The following is an 18,424-nucleotide window of genomic DNA, read 5'->3' as shown; positions in this document are numbered from 1 at the left end:
CAAGGCCGTTCCAGAAGAGAGATACTCTTCGAGCTTTTTATGGTCTATAAGTCAGGTAGCATCGTATATACGAGGCTGCAGTAGATCAAAAGTGATGTCTCCCTTATAACGTAAATACTTAACGACTCCGAGACTCCTACATACAAGTCCATAGCTGTCAACGTGCTTTTCAACGCCATTTCTCAGCTCGAGAATTGAGAGTATAAAAAATCGTCCTTCTTGTACTTCTTGTGAATTGGCTCTCTCCTTGGCAATTGAAGCACACGTTCGTTCGCATGATCGTGTTAGCGCAATACAAAAAAAAAAAGCAAAGCAGAATGTTAGTGTAACACGAGTGTAGAAGTAAAAACTGAATGCCTTCTGGATGCAGTTAACCTTATTGCTGCTATTTGACAGTTCGACGTAAAGCACGGTCGCGGAAAAATCTTCCAAGTGGCATGGAATAAATACTGAAATTCATGTACGAACGGTGCGGTAATTAAGTTAAAAATCGAGCCGCAATTTCCGATACGGTTTGTGATAGTCAAAACTATGAGTGCGTAGGAATTGAAAATTGCTCGCGAAAGATTAGAAATCTAGCAGTCTCAGACCCTCGGTACGTAAATTGTTTCAACAGTTCATTATGGACAACAAGGAAATCAATTCTGCTCTGAATAGCCAAGGTAGCCAAGATGCCCTTGAAAGGCGAGAAACCGTATCCCTTGCCTCCCGTGAATCCCAATCAAACACAAATTTCGAAGAGGAGAAGAACGAGATAGGACTAAACAAATCTGAAGAGGATTCCATCATGACACTTGGATCGGAACCGATGGCCTTGCAGACGATCAAGGTTTACCTTCGATTGAAGCCCTTCTCGCCAGAGATCGAGCTTACAAAGGAACAAGAAGACGCTTATACCATCGTCAATTCTACAACGTTGTTAACGAAATTCCCGAGTCTCGACGTAAGCACGAGATCCCTGAAGAATGTCAAGGCGAACGAAAGGGTGTGCAGAACATTTACCTTCACGTCTGCCTTCGGGCCGTCCATCACCCAGAAGGAATTGTTCGACGGAGCGATCAAGCCTCAGGTCGAGGATTTCTTAGCCGGACAAAGCTCGACTGTCATGAGTTATGGCACTTCCAATTCAGGAAAGTCTTACACCCTTAACGGGGTCCCCTCGGCGCCCGGGATCATTCCATTGAGTATTAATTTCGTGTTCCGTAACGCAAACTCGACGCTGTCAACGCCGTGGTACAAGCCGATTTATCAGAGTCACGTTATTGGTTTGAGCTCGACGGAGCGAGTGCGCGAACTCGAGATAAGAGACAAGCTGCTCTCTTTCCCGTTTCCGGAGAAGACGGAATTTATTAACGCCTACCAAACTATGCGGGAGACGATCAGAGCGACAGAGAGCGATTCGACGCTGTCTCATAATGAGAACCTTATGTACTCAGTTTGGATTTCCTTCGCCGAGATCTACAACGACGCTATATATGATCTGCTGTCAACTGACTGCCAGAAGAAAAAAGTACCGTTAAAAATGGTGACGGACAAACAAGGCAGGACATTTATCAAGGACTTAAGAATGGTCTACGTCAACTCCGATGAAGAGGCATATCAGGTTTTACTAGCCGGACAGTTCAGGTCGAAGACCGCAGCCACGGCGCTGAATTTTCGAAGCTCTCGTTCGCACTGTATATTCACGATTAAACTCCTCAAGTATTACGCGGAGAGCGCGACCGAGGACGTCGAAGTCAGCGCTTTGTCTTTCTGCGATCTGGCAGGATCAGGACGCTTGAAGATGACGAAAAACGTGGGGGATCGACTCAAGGAGACGCAGAATATAAATACGAGTCTGTTGGTTCTTGGCAGATGTTTGAAATCTATATGGGAAGGACAGTCGTTGAGGCAAAAATCGGAGCTGCTCGGACCTTTCCGCGAATCAAAATTGACACGGTTATTTCAGAAAGCTTTATCCGGGAAGGAGCAGATCACTCTGATCGTCAATGTGAACCCTGTGCCAAGTTTGTACGCCGAGACGCAAAACGTGCTAAATTTTTCTGCCATCGCAAAAAAAATTATCATAGAACCGGCTAAGGAGGTTAAGAAGAAGATGTTCACGACAAGATTTTCGCGGGCCGTTTCGCAGAGCGTGAAAACTTATACCGATTGGGATCACGCAGTGGTAGAAGATCTTACGCACGAAGTTTATCCGGAAAAGAGCGAAAACTGCGACTACGTTCTTCGCGAATGTTACGAGGATTTGATAGCAGAACACGAAAAATTACAGGAAGAGTACGCAGAGTTGAAAAAGTCTATGATAGACAAGGATCTGGAAATTCGCGAAGAAATGGCCAACACTTATACCGGGTTGATAAACGACCTCGAGGCCAGCTGGATGAGTCGTTCAAAGGACGTGGAAGAGCAGCAGGAGCATCTTCTTGCCTGGTCGGTGAACCAAGTGGAAAATTTTTACAAAGAAAAGCTAAACTGTCTGAACAGTAGGAAACGCAGGCGTTGGGACGACGGCGATGCTGTTGACGACAGGGAAGCCGATATCCGAGAAATGGAGGCTGAGAATACCAGTTTGACTGCGAAAATTCTCGTTTCTAAAGAGACAATTAAAGAGCTCAGATCAGCCAGGGAAAATGCAATTGCCGAGAAAAATAAAGCTGTCTTCGAGCTGTCACTCCTCAAGGAGGAACTGAGGGGCGTGAAAAAAATGCTGGAAGCAGCTGAAAATGATATTCGACGTAAGGATGACGGAGCGCATTTCACCGAGGAACTAAAGAGGCAACTCAACAGTAGAGAGGAGCGCATTAAAAATCTTAAAGAATTTCTAAACGAGGCCAAGGAGGAGTACATTAGGATAACTTCAGACGCCCGTCGTATGCAGGAAGAATTGATCGAGGCGAACGCGAATCTCATTGAGCATGCCGAGAAGATCGACGACCTTGAAGAGCAGCTGGACCAATCGAGCGTGTGCTTGGCGGAACGATCAAAGCGGCTAGACCAGATTACGGAAAAATTAGAGTGCCAAACCAAGCAGTTGGCCGATGCTGAAGCGCGAGTGATTTACACAGAGGGAGAGTTGAAGAAATCTGAATCTATTCGGTTGAACCTAATGGGCGCGGTTGAAGATCTGAACAAGATGCATAAAGTTGGATGCGTTCGTGCTCAGAAGAACTCTAATCCTACCGAGCACAATTTCGGCCTATTTCCTTATGATGCTGATTGTGAATTAACCGTGACTGGACTTGAAGGCATGAAAATAAATAGGGAAATAACCAGTATTGAAATAGAAAATTCACCCATTCAAGGTGAATTTGTGACAACGAAACGGTTCGAAAACACCAGAGACCGAATTATGAGTTTGGATTCGCTAAACGAGGGAATTTTTCAAAGGCAAGATGCTAGTAGCACTGATAACACTGACGGTTCTGTTTGTAACGAATATCAAAGCTCTTTCAAATTCAGTACTGCCAGCGGTATAGATGATTCTGGCATTGCAGTGACCATGAGCAGTGAAAATCAAACTATGGAACGAATTAATGAACCAGTAGGTACAGATTTGGAAACCGATGGCAGAAATAGTAAACCGAGCATTACTGGGTTATATATTAAAAATTCGGTGGGTGAACTACTGGATAGGTTGCAGTTAAAATTTGATAATTTGGGGAATAGAAAACCAATTCTCCAGAGGCCAGAAAATGCCAAGCAGGAAGTAAAAATCGTCGAAGCTAGTTTTGAGAGTAACGAAATTCCACTAACAGATAGAAGAATATCAACGGAGACGGAACTACGATCACTCAGTTTTAACAACTTGGAAAAGGATGCACGAGTAACAGATATTTTTGTGCAATTGGAAGTAAAGGTAGTAAATTGCGAGGCAAAAATGGAAGCGTTTGAAAAAGACGTCAAGTTCCGACAAGACGAGGAAAGGCGTTACTTAGATTCCTTGAACGACAAAGTATCGAAGCTTGAAAAACAGCTGTCACAAACGAACATACAATCCGAAAAAACTGCCACAGTATACTTCAATGAGCATGAGATGAGAATCGATGAGTTGCAGAAAGAAATTTCTGAATTGAAGCATCGGGATCTGATCAAGATGCCGCCAATGGAAGCAAGTATGGACGTGACGCTGAGGAGTAGCATCCACATGTTGAGCGAGTTAGAGCAAAGAGCCAAAACATCTGAAGATATTTTAGCGAAGTGTCAGTTGCAGGCAGACCATCATCACAGACAATTGCTTGCCAACATGGAAAGACTGTCATCCGTCGAAAGCAAAATACAAAGCTGGCTGCTACAAGAGTTCAAAAATAACGACACAGGTCACACCTCGAATGATCAATCACTTACTGATTTGCAACTAGTCAAGGATGAAGAACGCTTTCTTATTGTCGAAAAAAATCTCCACCAAATAGACGGAGTAGATGTTAAGCACGTTCGTGAAAACATGAAAAAAATTGCCTCCGAAACGAAAGATACTATCCGAAAAGACGGAAAGTTCCTTGGAGAGCAACAAATCGAGAAATATCAGAAGAACAATGATCAGAGATTGTCAAAAAATTTGGAACCCAATTGCAAATATAGCGACGTTTCTTTGGATGACGGAGCATCTCCAACCAGAGTGGACCTTCTCGCAGCGTCGACGCCAACGCGGCAGAGTGGAGCTGACCAATTTGATGCCAAATCAGCGTCGTTCGATTGTCAAAGTAAAACTATAACCCCAGTCCTACCTGTTGAAGAAGCATCTCTAATGTTCAGAGATACGTTGATCACCCGATCAAACATAAACGACACAGGCTCGCGTTTGGAGCCACCTGAGGTACAGACTGTATTGCGTTCCCAAGATATTATGATTATAATATTTATTGTTATCGTTCATTTGTTCGAATTGATTTGATAGTACTCGATTGACGTCAGGATGTATGTACCTTAGAGATTTGATTGTGAGAAATTGAATAAACTGATTTTGTGTTTAATTACCAAATTACGAACCATCTCACAATTGCGTTAATGATTCTTTAGATTTTGAACGTGTCTAAAAGCTGAAACGATACGGTCATTGCGAGACCGTTAAGGTGTTTCGAAAGAAGTGAGAAACCCTGCAATTCATTATTCACAAGAGTCTACAAATCTGTTATTTGACAAGTCTAACGCGCCGCCATAAATACAATTGACGGGAGTATGGAAAAGACAAGACAACTGATCGGAAAAAATGGATTGGACCAACAAACTGTGGTAGCTTTCTTATGCTGACCTAATTTTTACATCATTCTACAAATTGACAGAATTCCGCGCTGCGTAATCCTAACCTGGAATGTTTTCTCCCTAATTTCGCATAGTGAGCGAATGCCAATTACTCGAGTAATTTTGCATAATTCATTACTGTGAAGCTATAAGTTCTCTTCGATTATAGGACTCTCGGATTAAATAGAGAGGATTTTCAGAGTTGACAAATGTGTTACGTTATGCTATTGATGTTTCTTATTTCAATTCTTTTGTTTTTCATCGTGCGTTAATAATATTGTAACACTGATCTTACGAATTGCTATAACAGTAAAAACAATTGGATCATGAAACGATTATAATGAACTAAAATAAACGGCATTTCAAAAAAGGTGTCATAGTTAAGTAAATTACATTATACGACAGTCCGTCCTAATCCTTATACCGTTGTTACGAGTTTGGCTTGCTTACATCGATTCCATTCGCGATCTCTCGGAATAACGGTAGAAACTTTTCGACGCCAATACACATATAGCTGGCCATAATTTCCAATCAGAGACCCATAAAAACAGCCCATGCACTCGTGTGCAAAAGATCACGTAGAACCATCCTGATGTAATGAGTCTAAGAGCGTCGGCGACGTCTAATATCAGAAATGATAGCATATTGCCAATAAAATCTGATCACCCCTGGCTGGCCCCTGCAGAAAGCAGTCATCCAGTTAGCTGGGGTGCTACGAGATGTTATTGTAACAAAAATCGAAACCACATTCGGTGCTGTAGCGACGATCGGCTGCAGAGGGGCGGACAGAAAACCAATAATATCACTAATCGATGGGAGTGAAACTTTGTTTATTATTGGCTCAGAATGAGCAAACTAACCGCAGCACAGTAAAGCCGTAACAGGGGGACTGCTGCGTCGAATTTCAGGAAATTTACGTAATTAAAACGGTGCTACGGAAAGTAAAAACGGTGCACGTCACCACAAGAATGTCGAGAACGATAGTGACGGGGTTTCGAGGTTTTTTTTTAACGCAATCAGCTCTGGCAACGTATAAGACACGCCGACTCGTTGTAATTTCGTTAGTTTGTTTTTCCTTGCCATTCAATTGAGTAGCGCCACATGCTCATTATTGGGGCATGGTAGCTAGTGGCCAGCGGTTTTCTCAGGGGTGGATCTTGAAGGCCATTTTCACCGACTCACCTCTGGAGGCTGGTAATTCCACGCGGCAAATGTACCGCGAAGTTTCCTCTTTCAATTGGCAATAAGATTTGATCGTTGCGGGAAATATCATCCAATTTCCTTGCCTCCCTTCTCGACTTGAGCATTGCCTGGGCTGACTGGGCGGCTGTTTTACTTCCCGGTAGTCCGTTGATGCCAGAAACCCATCCTCGCCCAGACCTTCGACCTCTCAGCTCGGCAGCGCGGAAATTTATCCGCAAGACTCAACTGATGAACCGTTGCTTGCATCACGTTCACAATCTAATGTACGGCAACGTCCACATTTCCAACTACATATATGCTGAACCGTTAATCGATTATTACGACGAACCTTAACTAGCGTGAGTGTTGTAGGATATGTTGAAAAAAAGGGACGATTTAACGAATGCGCGACAGATTTGTAATTTGACAACCACTGGGTAGGGGATAACTAATGGAGAAAGACGTCAAAGAGATATTCCGTTTCCCGGGCTATTCTATTAAGAGCGATTCATCCCTAGCTTTCATAAGTGTGCTCGAGGTTTGAAGAGAAGCCGTAAGAGACGAGAATCAGGCAGGAAGGCAGGAAGGATGGAAGGGGTTCCATTCGGCAAAGTTTGCGCGAGACATTAGTTTATAATTCGGCAATCCTGGATCAGTATTTGTCACGATTAGCTGCTCCTCCAGCGACAATGGTGGAATCTAGGAAGGGAGGCCTTCAGCCTTCAGTTCTCTCCGGCTTTCATTAATTCCTCCAATTCGACCGAACTATTGTCATAGTTACGCACAATTTGAACGCGACAAAGACGGGGGTCCGTGGGATTGACGTAGACAGAGAGAGCGTAAGGAGTTATATTATCAGAATAAAGGGGTCCAAGGTACGTTCAGGAGTTGGGTGAAGCTATGGATTATATTTCGCGTGTCATTTACCCCCTGATTTAGACCAGCGGCATTTCTTGAATCTTGCCATGGAATTTTCCTCGTCAAATATATTCTAGCCTCGTCTCTCCGGGATCCTATTAAGTTTGTTACCAACTCAACCAGGTATCGGTGTAAACCCTCTTTCCGCATCAACGCCATCTTTGAAACAATTTGTCGCAGAATTTTCTCCCTTTAAAACTACGCATTTCACTGTGCAAAACAAATGAAACTGTCCGAGCAGCAAGTGCTGAATCAAGCGTTACTAATGCCAAAACGTAAAAAAATTAGAAAACTCGCTAGTTTCGTGCAGTCTCCGAGTCTTTGCTTTTTTACATAGATCGTATTATGGTTCCACTTAAATATGTCCTATAAACTCAATTACATACTTTTCGCTTTCTTTAATACTATTGATATTTGTACTTTGTCCATAGTCTTCATCCAGCGACTCATTCTATCGAGCAATGAAATCTATATCAGTGCAACCCAGTACACATTTAACTACAATTTATAAAGGTGTAAAAATCAATGCACGTTACAGAACCGAAGTGATGTAAATTCTGGCAAAAGTAATCATAGTCAGCCAATCTCTGTACACACGCAGGGAAGTGTACAGAAGAGCAATCATTCGGTGGTTAAAATACAAATATTATTTCCAAGACAGGCGTGCCATGACAAAACGGCTGGTTTTTCGTAATGTAACAATAACGGATTAAAAATCTTTGAACGCATTGTTGTAATTTGGCCACCGCTGGGTAAGTATCTGAAAAAATTAAGTAACAAGTTACATCCTGTAACTCGGGGATGCGCTGTGGTCGAAGGCGATGGTAGGATCTGACCGACTAGTGACTGCCGAACAATAAGCAATAATACGTAATGTGATTCGACCGGAGATGTTGGCAGTATTCTCCCCGAACCACCGCGCCTGCGGAAGAGAAAGGGGTGAGTTCGCAAAGGGCAGAAAGGTCTGGCAGCAATACGAGATAGTCTGGGACTGCGGGATTTCTTGTCGGCAGAGAAACGGAGATAGCTTTTGGCCCGTTGCTTATTTCGTTCATTTCTGTACGCTGCAGCGCTGCAACGTCGATGTTGACGCATTTCAATGTAACGAGAAACTGTGTAAGCCGTATGCTATTATTCAGCGTGTTGTACATCATTTTCATTTAGGAATTTTATTCACACTGCAGATTTATCTGTGAAGCACTGCACTGGTCGAATCTTCCCCGTGAGATACATCAGTTACTATAAATGTATTTTGTTATTCATCTTTATATTTCTCACATGCTGCCTTAAAATCATAGTGTATTTTATTCGTTCAGAGTTTATAATACCGGTATTTCCACGGATGGAGATTGACGCGGTGACGCAGTTTTTCTTACTTTATATAGCACTGTTGCTTTCTCATTTTCTTCATGCTAATAAGAAATCTGGTATCTTCACTTTCCGTTCCTCTTTCTTTCGGAGGAAAAAGAAAATAAGGAGAGTTATTGTATAATTACTCGCCGTGTAAGTGAAGTTTTGAAATTTCCAATCCATCTCCACATTTCAAGGTCCAAAGAATCACCTCCGACCATTCTCAGATAGAAATATGCTCATGCTCCGTAATCAACTTGTTGACCGACGACATCTCGAGCACGGATCAACCAATTTCAGAACTTGTTAGATTTTGTATATGTTTCGTTCAGTGGTTTTTAAGTTGTTTCGGTACCAAAATTGAAGAAAAAGGTCAAATTATGAAATCTCACTAATGAAACTATGAAACAAGCGGGAAGTTCGTTGGCTCGCCCAACATATTCAGCCAGATTAATTACTTGTTTTCAACTTTTCTCCTATCCGTTTGAAATTGTTTTATCAAACAGCTATTAATCGTGGTGCAAGTAATTTGCGATGGAAGTGATGAAACAGAAATTTAAAACAACACCACTAACCTATCCAACTTTTTTAACACATGGTTGACTTTTGTATATTGTTGCTTATCAATATTGAACACCTGTCTACCAAAAATATTAGCGTGTTCAAATAATAGTAACTGGAGCGTGTGGGAAAGACGTATTGAATTTGATGATACCGCGGGTGATTGACCAGTTCAAGCGATTCCATATGAGATGATTAGTAATGCAATGTCTGCCTCTTTTGCAAACAGTCATAGTGAAAAATAACTCAGACTTTGTGACAAGTGTGAGTTATTAGTTTGGACAGATGTATGTTTTAATTTGAGCGAATGCTTAAGAGGGTCAACGAAGTACACCTGCCGTCCAAGTGCCGGGTAGTTGGCGATAGATTACCTTTTTTCTCGAGTATAGATTATTGTTCTTTGTCTTGTTGAAATCTTCAACCACTGCAATAAATATGTAAATATTGCAAGAAATCCGCATTATAAAAATATGGAATTGACGCGCGTTTACCGCTGCCGATATCGTATGGCAAAATGATGGTGATACAATGAAAGTTATTACAGATGCGTAAACTCCATTGAAAATTGTATCAACAGTCAGCTTTATTCATGAAAAAATAAAGTAATAATTTACAGTTTTTTTGTGTTCGTATATTTATAGCTTGCAAATATGCTTTGAGTGAAAATTAAACTGGGTTGCGCGACGAGTGCCACATCGACAGGTAACGTTCACATGATAATCATTAAAATATCCAAAGTGTATGTATGCAATTGCAACACCATCGAATATCGACCTACTTGTGTACACAATTTGACAACGAATTATACACCAATTGTATCAATATGAAGTAATTCAAATTTAGAACACAGAGCTATATATAAGCAAGGTTCGGCATTAAAGAGTCAGATTCCGAAAAAAATGGAAAACCGTCGTATCTTTAAAGTGATGCTCGCAATGGCAGCACAATGCTGTCTCGGAGTGTTATCATCGCCTGGACAATCGCCTAACTGGTGTGGTCTTAAAAATTACAAGGAGATCTCGGAAGAGAAATTTCGCATTGCCAACGAGAAACCTTTCATTTTCATGGAGTCTGCAATTATTGCCCTTATTGAGGGAAAAGATCCTTGTCACGATATCGGCTATGAATTAATGCAACTAAAAGAGGCAATGAATAGTGGAAATTTGGAGGGATTGTATTTAATTAACGATGCATTTGCTGGGATAGAGCCTTCTGCGACACCTGAAATGAGCAAATACATCATAAAATTTGGGGTGCGTGAAGTCATTAATGAACTTATTGAAACACTTACGGAAATATCAAATGTCCGGTGCAATAACCAGGACAGTATGAATAATTCCCAAATTATGGATAACATTAAAAAAAGGCAGAATTCCATTACATCTGGAGTCACTACTGTCGTCAAGAGCCTTTACATGAGAATGCAAAATTACCAGGCACTCCAACCTGGTATGGAATTTTTTATTAATCATACCGAAACCAAAGCAATTGACCGCTGCGTGAGAGCAATTGATGGATTTTATAAGGCAATGTTGATCATGCTCAAGGCCTTTACCGGATCTGCCTCTGATAGTGAGGATTGTCTCTGCGCGTTGAACGAAAGAAAGAATAATACACTCAAGTTGTTTACAAGTGGAATATATATTCTGTACTATATAGTTGAATTTTGGGCTTATAGCAAGGCCGACAAAAATTTTGATAGTTTACTGGAACAAATCATTCTTATACAAACGGGCCAAGACACGATGCTGAATAACATAGAAGCAGGTCTTAAAACGGAGTTCGATGCAATGGATTTCAAACTAAAATCAGTTTGTGGAATAGTTGACAATAATACTGGATGTGAATGCTGCAAATTCGACATGGCCGAAGAGAAAGCAAAATCCTACTACAATGCAGCGTATGATGTGCTTGAACATGTAACCTCATCAATAAATAAGGTAACTGCATCGACTGCTATAGCTACCCGGTTTTCAATATCCGAATCAGTGAATCAAGTATGCAGCTACATTTTTGACGAAATAAGATTCAGCAAATCTACAAGTGATTCCGTGGTGCAAAATTTACATGATACCTACAGAAGCTTATCTTTGTCTGAAATAAAAAATCGGTATGAAATTTTAGACAGGGTAATTACAAACGACCAAACATCCACAGACTATATGGGTGATCTCTTAAAGAAATGTCAAATCAGTGCAATTGAGCATGCCCAATGGGCAATAGATCCTGTTTTCAATGGACTTGAGACCCTGCTTGGCACTATGAAAGGAACCGGGCATGGATGTAATGATAGTCAATCTTTGATCGATCGGTGCCGTGTAAATGCATCCTCAGGATGGGTAACCCTGTCTGAATCCTGGTTCAATACGCTGCGATTGCTTGCTGTGTATACTTCGACCAAGGATCGTCAAAGCACAATGATTATGTCTCAGATTCAAATGCACGAACCACCAACTAACTTAAGAATATGCGATGCTGTCCGAATTATTTTCGATTACATGTTTACCGCCTTGAACAACATTAATTCTGGTAATTATTCGTCGTCCAATTATTCCATCGCAAATTATACGGATGCTGTGAATGAAACGGTAAACCAACTCATAGGTGCATTAGACATTACTTTCAGCCCACTTACTCCTGAAGCTCCATGGACATCCCAACCCGCACGGACAGAAATTATCGGCTGTGTTAGAAAAGCGATTGAGATTATCTTCAAGGCAATGCAATTGGCGCAATGTCGAGATTGTAAAGGATTTCAGGCTAAAATTGAAGAGATGGAGAAGCAATCATCTTCCAACTACACAGCTGCGATTACGAAGGCTCACGAATTTATTGGAAATTTCGATATGAAAGATGTTCGAGTGGACGCGATTATGAAACAATGTTTGAAAAAATCATTAGAAAGAAGTCAAGATTCATGTAAGAACATATTCTACGCCATCAGAATTCTCGCTGGGCAGATTTCCCAGTCGAGCAGAATTTCAAGCAGCAGAAGTGTGATTCTTCTCAATAACCTCCAACTTGAGTGCAACACCAATGTGAAATATCGAATATCTTTCACGTACCAGGCTATACAATTGCGCGTAGTAGTCAGTCTCATTCGAAAATCCAAAATTTCGGATGGTTTTTCTCTAATAGAAATGCAACGTCAGAAAGCTCACGCTGCTGTCGACAAAGGGTTTGATGTTTTTTTCAACGAAATCCGTAAAAATGCCTGCAGCGCGAATTACAGTGGAACCGATATGATCGACAGTGCTGCAAATGTGACGTACACGTTCTTCAGGGTACTAACCGAATGTGCATATTACACAATGAAAACAGTCATCCCCGAAACTTCTTCGAGTGTAGCGACCGTTCAGGGCTCAACATACGCTGCGCTCAATTCAATGGTTGGGAGTTTGTTTACTATATTAAGAACAATCCAACAAAATGAATTGTCCGGAATCTTGCAGGAAATGGATATCATGAAAGATACAGCAGTCTGTTTAAGTCATGCTGTGATTGATAGTTGGTATGTACCGTTAATGAAAATAGCACACCAACAGAACAATACTGAAATGAGATACGAACTTAATAATACGATATTCACATTACGTAATATATGCAGCAATGTAATTGAAACTATGGTCAATGACATGAAGTACTATTTTCAATCTACGAACAATTCAATTTCAATAGAATACCAAGGGGCAACCTCAAAGCAGCTCTTCAAACCTGTTACTAACTCTTTCTTCGACGATATTCTCTTGGCGTTTACGACTGACGTAATGTGTAATGCGAAAACTACAGCTCATTCGTGTTAGAGCGTATAATCCACTCCCAATGCAGTGTATCAAACAATTAACATACCTGCATTCGATATAGATATTCTAATTCAATTCATATTAAAATGTTCAATTCATTAAATTAAACATTCATTTCATGCGATTTTTTCAAAAATTCTTCTGTCACTGATCTCGAAATTTTTGAATATAATTCGTTCCTTCCTATAAAAATTATCGTCATAGTAGGATATTTTATATTAAAGGGTAAAACTGATGGGGTGGAACAAGATTTTCAAATTTTAGACCTTTCCACGATCTTCACTCAAAATGAAATTGAGAACAGTGTAGATACCTTCGGTACTATTAGGGTTTGAAATACATATCCTTCTTCCACACTGACGTGTGCAGTTCGTACTCATTTCCATTTACGTTACAATAACGAAACAATTCGTTTTCAACTTTTACAATAAAAGAATTTATCGTTGATCTCCGTTTGCATTTGTTAACTTAACTGTAGCACAGGCAATTCAGGCAACGCTTGCGAAAGATATACAGGTGGATTCCGTTGTACTGTAAAAAACTTCAACCAGTTCAGCAAAACAAACCTACGTTTGTAACTGAACTATTTCTTTTGAATTGAGATGAATAATTTAGTGGATCCCATAAATTAGATTTAATTAAAGTCTGTCGTACCTCACGAATATTCTTGTGTTACAGCCAAGCTATTAGATGAATGGGAAAAGAGATATTAAAACAACCAAATCTCGGATTATTACATTCTTCACATTTTCTGTATATTAATACTTGTCAAATTGGACAGGTATTTCCGCTTTATCAATAAATGATTATCCAATGACACAAATCACTGTTAACTGTAAACTATTACAGCATGGAAATGCGATGAAAGCAATTTTCAAGAAATGTCGAAAGTCATATTTTATAATTTCTAGAACCATTCTGATCTGAAAATCACTTGATAAGCAGTTCGAACTTAAATGATATATCCGTAATCACTGATAGACCAATTTCAACCGAAAGTGATCAGGATCTATCTAGTTTTCAAGGACTTATGTGTGTAATAAAATATTTGTTCGACTTAATTTCGAGCGATGAGGAGCATATCTATGTAATATTGCATACCTACTATAGTCTTATAGGTGTTTAAAATAAAATTGAGAACAATTTGTATAATTTTCATTGATCTAGCATGATTTCGACCTATACGCCTTTACATCCTTAAAATATAGCGCATTACGGAATTACAATATTTCTATCATCTCAAACAGACTTGAGGTATTTCTAATGTCCAATCGACTAAATTCCGGTGGAGTCGTGTTACTTCATAAATTGTACGTTAACTCGAAAAGTTGATTGCACACGCTTGAAAGACGCATAAAGAACCATAGTATTTTAAAACAGATATCACCTGTATGCTCACTATATATGATGATTGATAAGCAAGGAATAAAAATTATACATGTGTAAATTGTTCATCATCCTTGATCATCATTTACGGCTCACCAACGACAAATCCAAACCGTACACCCTCAATTTTTCTTTTACAGTGCTTGAGGCATTCACCTAGATCAGCTACAATTATGACTCAAACGAAAAGGTCTACACAGTTTGAATTTGGGAGGGATATAATATAAAGTATGTTTTCATGGCATCTAAAGTAGAAGACTGGATAAATTGGTATTTAAAAACGGACGATGAATCAGGGAACAAAAATAACTTATTCCCGTTGACTGACAACAGTTAAAACAGTAACCCAGAATATACTCATATTAGAGCCGGCTGCGCAAATGCACTTATTAGCGGACATTTTTCACCTAAGATTTTTTGACTGAACGTTCGACATCACCTTTAAATACTTCCTCCAGTTGTTTTAATTTCGAGGAGCAGTTGTTACATCTGGTAGGCACTCGTCGTCTTAGTAATCGTCTGGCGAACCACTAAATTGATTACTGTGCTGAAGAGTGCCAAGAGGATAAGTTTGCGGCGCAAGGTGAATTGCAACGCGCATTCACTTGACTTAATTCAAGATAGGCTTAAGTAGTCGAATTTTCAGACTAATAATTGCCTGTACAATTTGAAAGCCTGACAGGGCAACAATGTCTCGGTACGATCTGCAATGTTTCAACATCATATGAACCTTAATCAGGCCACTTCTAACTCCAATACAACGCATGCCTGGGCATCTACACAACGGAGGCTTACTTCTTTTCTGAAAAAATAAGGGGCCACAAGAATTATAAACGAGACTGACAATATCAATTTGCATCCTCATAATCGAATCAGCTACTGCTGTTAAGTTTCATAAAGTTTTGACATTCATTTACACTGTATGAATATAATTTTGCCGAACAAGGGCTCAGGTGGACCTTGTAAATGATACATTTAGCACACCTATCCGCACGCTTGAACGAGCGCGTATTACATGGGAAGATTCGAAGCTGGGGATGGCGAAGAAGGAGAGTCGATGGTACCGGGAATGGGGGAGGGATTGAGGTCAATAAAGCGTGCCGGAAGGAAGGCCGCTCGAGGCTACTTATTTCGCATATCAGTGGCATACGTGAAATCCCTGTAGTTGATATTCCCACGCGGGAGGAACGGGAGTCGGCCGACACCTCAAGGCAAAACAGTCGTATAAAAAGGTAAAATATCGCGGTTATTTTCTTATCGCGTACCGGGCCGTATGTAAAAACGAATAAAATCGTAGTAAGTTGCGTCGAGGGAACTCGCGTCGCTCGCCTCCGGGCACTTTGCGGCCGTAGAATACGCACGCCTTGTACGCCCCCCTCCGGGTCCTCGACTTCAGAACGGTGACCGATAGAGGATACAAAATCGACTCACCCAAAACCGCAGGGATCTCTTCAACGCGATCCGCAGCAGATCCTCGAACGAGTCTTCCGTTTTCCCGGAACATGAAGCAGGGCGCCGTTGATCGATACGATCCGTGAAAAACGTGAACCCTGGTTTAGGAGAATCGTGAAAATTATGGAGCGGAAATGCAGCCGTCAAAAGCATCCGTAGGTGTACGCATAACGAAATGTACAAGAAGAGGCGGACGAGGTCGGGAAGTGGTCTATAACCTTCTCTCGTTTGTAAATTGGGATCAGTGACGTCACGCTGACAAGGGGCGGTTCGTAATTTTATAGGATTCTATAACAACGGAGCATCGAGGATATCGGGCTCCTGGAGTGGAGTCGTCTTGTTAAAAGTGGCCCGCCTCATTGCCTCCAATATCTCTGCGCCGCACGCCGCCCGCTTCAGGACTCGGAATTTCAATAGCCACTCGCAGAGCAGCCACTTCGACATCGTGTGTCTTGTTATGCACATGTCTTCCGCTATACCCGCCGTAGTGATCCACTTTGCGATCAAAAAATCAAAAGAAAGAAAAAGCAAAATTTTTAATCTTTTCCCCAGCGGCTGTAAGCAGGGGACAAGGCCCAGATCAGCTTTGACTCGCTGAAAAGTCTATTTTGCAAATTTGAGTCACAAAAGTTATCAGAAGTTTAACCTCACACCGGCTTCCATTTTTCGTAAATTAACGCAACCGTTATAATATAAGTATAAGCCGTGGTGTCGATGTACTACTTCGTTCGGAATGCATGCGTATACGAGAGCTGAGAAATGGCAGTGAATCCGCGTGACTAATTATTCATTTCCCACTCCCTCAGCTCCGTAAACTCGTCTTCGGTCGGTTCACAGCAGTGTATCTCAGTCGTCGGCCGCATCAATTGCAGTTCTTCTGACTTAACCGCCTACTACGAAGAAAAAGTGGCGAAGAAGGAACAAAAAAACGGAGAGAATCAAAAAGAACTGCAAGTGATCTTACGATTGTGGGCACAAAGCGCCGACAGGCTCGTAATAAGTTCCGAGCTCAATGAAGCGACGACGTTTAATATGCGAAAGAAGATTCCGAATATTTCGACTCGAGCAAAAACCTTCGACCGGTTATTAATATTCAGCTGTTCCCTCACACTTCTGTTAATTTGTGTCGATAAGTTGGTACTCGGTGTACATGCTCTGTTGTCGTTCTCCTCGTTTCACTCCACTGCTTTTGAACAAAGGGAAAAACCCACGTTGTTACATTATATCTTCAAGGATATGCACTCCGAGTAATACTTACCCAGTTGTTGCAATAACGGGCATCAATCATTTTTATATCGGTGCTTTCAGCAAAAACTATTGCAGGCCGAATACTACGACGATAGGTATACAGCGGTACAACAAACGACTCATCGTTGCAATCACCAGACAGTATTGTAAATATTGTAATATAACTAACTGATGTTTAAACCACACAAAGGATTGCTTTACGTATGCTGTGCACATTTTCAAGTTCCCGCAACTAGGATCGTTTAGAAATTTCATCAGCGCGAGAACACAAGAGGCGTCAATGTACGGTTCGAGGTATAATGACACAAGGCGAAGGCACGAAGAGCCATCCTGATCGTGTCTCCGAGTTGATTGCATCTTTCTCGAATGAAGATACGATTAACAACCGTGTGGCCGTAGACGTTGAACACGCGATCCTACGCACCAGTCCGGAAATGAAAAGTATAGAGTACACCGACAGAGGTAGAGCGCGAGGAATAAACGCTGGGTGAAGAATGTAAAGAAGGACGAGATATGGAGAAAAAGGAGAACGAACTAGTGACGGGACGAATCCGTCGGTCGGTATAAACGCGACTGAAAATGCGTCGATCGTTGTTTCGCGTGGGAGGTATAAGGCTGCGGCGGTTCGTTATGGCTGGGAATTTCAGGTCAATTGTTAAATTGATCAATGATTTTCATTCCTGGAATTGAAATCTTTATCTCCGCCGCGCGGTCGTTGCCCGAAGAATTCCCGACGGCGCGAGACGACCTCGTAAAAACTGCAATTATTATTATCTGCCATTTTATTGCAACTATAATACACGTTCATTCATTAGCTGTACTTTAGATCGAAATCTCCAAGATATTTGCCGCGTCTCTGAGACCGTGCACTAACTCCCCTCATTATCTCACCGCTCAGGTACCACAAATTGGGTGTGTGTGTGTGTGTGTTTATATACTAACGCGTAAGAACGAAGATGATCAATCTGGCTCACAGCCAATTCCGGAGAACTGATTTCAGAGCTGGTACGAAACGAAGCGACCAATCGGAGCCTCGAGATACCCAAATCACGGCTCGGTGTGTCAGCGCAACGATACGGGGGTGGCACAAGGTTGGGTGGGTGGGTGGTTTGATAGGCACGGGGTGGCGTGGGCACACTGGCAAATTAGAGGGTGTTGGAGACACGGAAGGAAGAGTGGCAGGATGGCAAGAGGGCAAGAGGGCAAGAGGCGGGCGAGGAGGGGGTGGAAAATTCGAGGGATGAACAAATGAAATGAAACTCTGTTGCCGTTGAGAGAGAGATTGT

The 18,424-nt window shown here is 41.5% G+C and overlaps 2 protein-coding genes across 3 annotated transcripts; both read left to right on the top strand.

Annotated features, from left to right (window-relative positions):
* The first annotated feature begins 622 nt into the window (after nt 1-622).
* Nucleotides 623-4,891, top strand: LOC124299635 (kinesin-like protein KIF20B). The gene has a single exon (XM_046752901.1). It carries the CDS (start codon nt 623-625, stop codon nt 4,889-4,891), a length of 4,269 nt encoding a protein of 1,422 aa, XP_046608857.1.
* Nucleotides 4,892-10,168: 5,277 nt separating this feature from the next.
* LOC124300647 (uncharacterized) lies at nt 10,169-14,454 on the top strand. Of its 2 annotated transcripts, none has more exons than XM_046754945.1 (2): nt 10,169-11,189; nt 11,374-11,392. In XM_046754945.1, the coding sequence occupies exons 1-2, from the start codon at nt 10,176-10,178 to the stop codon at nt 11,380-11,382; spliced, it is 1,023 nt and encodes a 340-aa protein (XP_046610901.1). In that variant the 5' UTR covers nt 10,169-10,175; the 3' UTR covers nt 11,383-11,392. The 2 variants fall into 2 exon arrangements, with proteins under 2 accessions (XP_046610901.1, XP_046610900.1); XM_046754944.1 differs by having other exon boundaries at nt 11,128-11,189; nt 11,374-14,454.
* Nucleotides 14,455-18,424: the final 3,970 nt, after the last annotated feature.

This window comes from Neodiprion virginianus, chromosome 3 (assembly GCF_021901495.1).
Source record: "Neodiprion virginianus isolate iyNeoVirg1 chromosome 3, iyNeoVirg1.1, whole genome shotgun sequence".
In the NCBI taxonomy this organism is placed as follows: domain Eukaryota; kingdom Metazoa; phylum Arthropoda; class Insecta; order Hymenoptera; family Diprionidae; genus Neodiprion; species Neodiprion virginianus.
Note: the sequence above shows the minus strand (reverse complement) of the source record. Positions and strands in the feature narration are given on the sequence as shown.

What these genes read in the sequence shown, in the direction of transcription:
- LOC124299635 (XM_046752901.1), top strand. Translation starts at nt 623, where the DNA reads ATGGACAACAAGGAAATCAATTCTGCTCTGAATAGCCAAGGTAGCCAA.
- LOC124300647 (XM_046754944.1), top strand. Translation starts at nt 11,412, where the DNA reads ATGGGTGATCTCTTAAAGAAATGTCAAATCAGTGCAATTGAGCATGCC.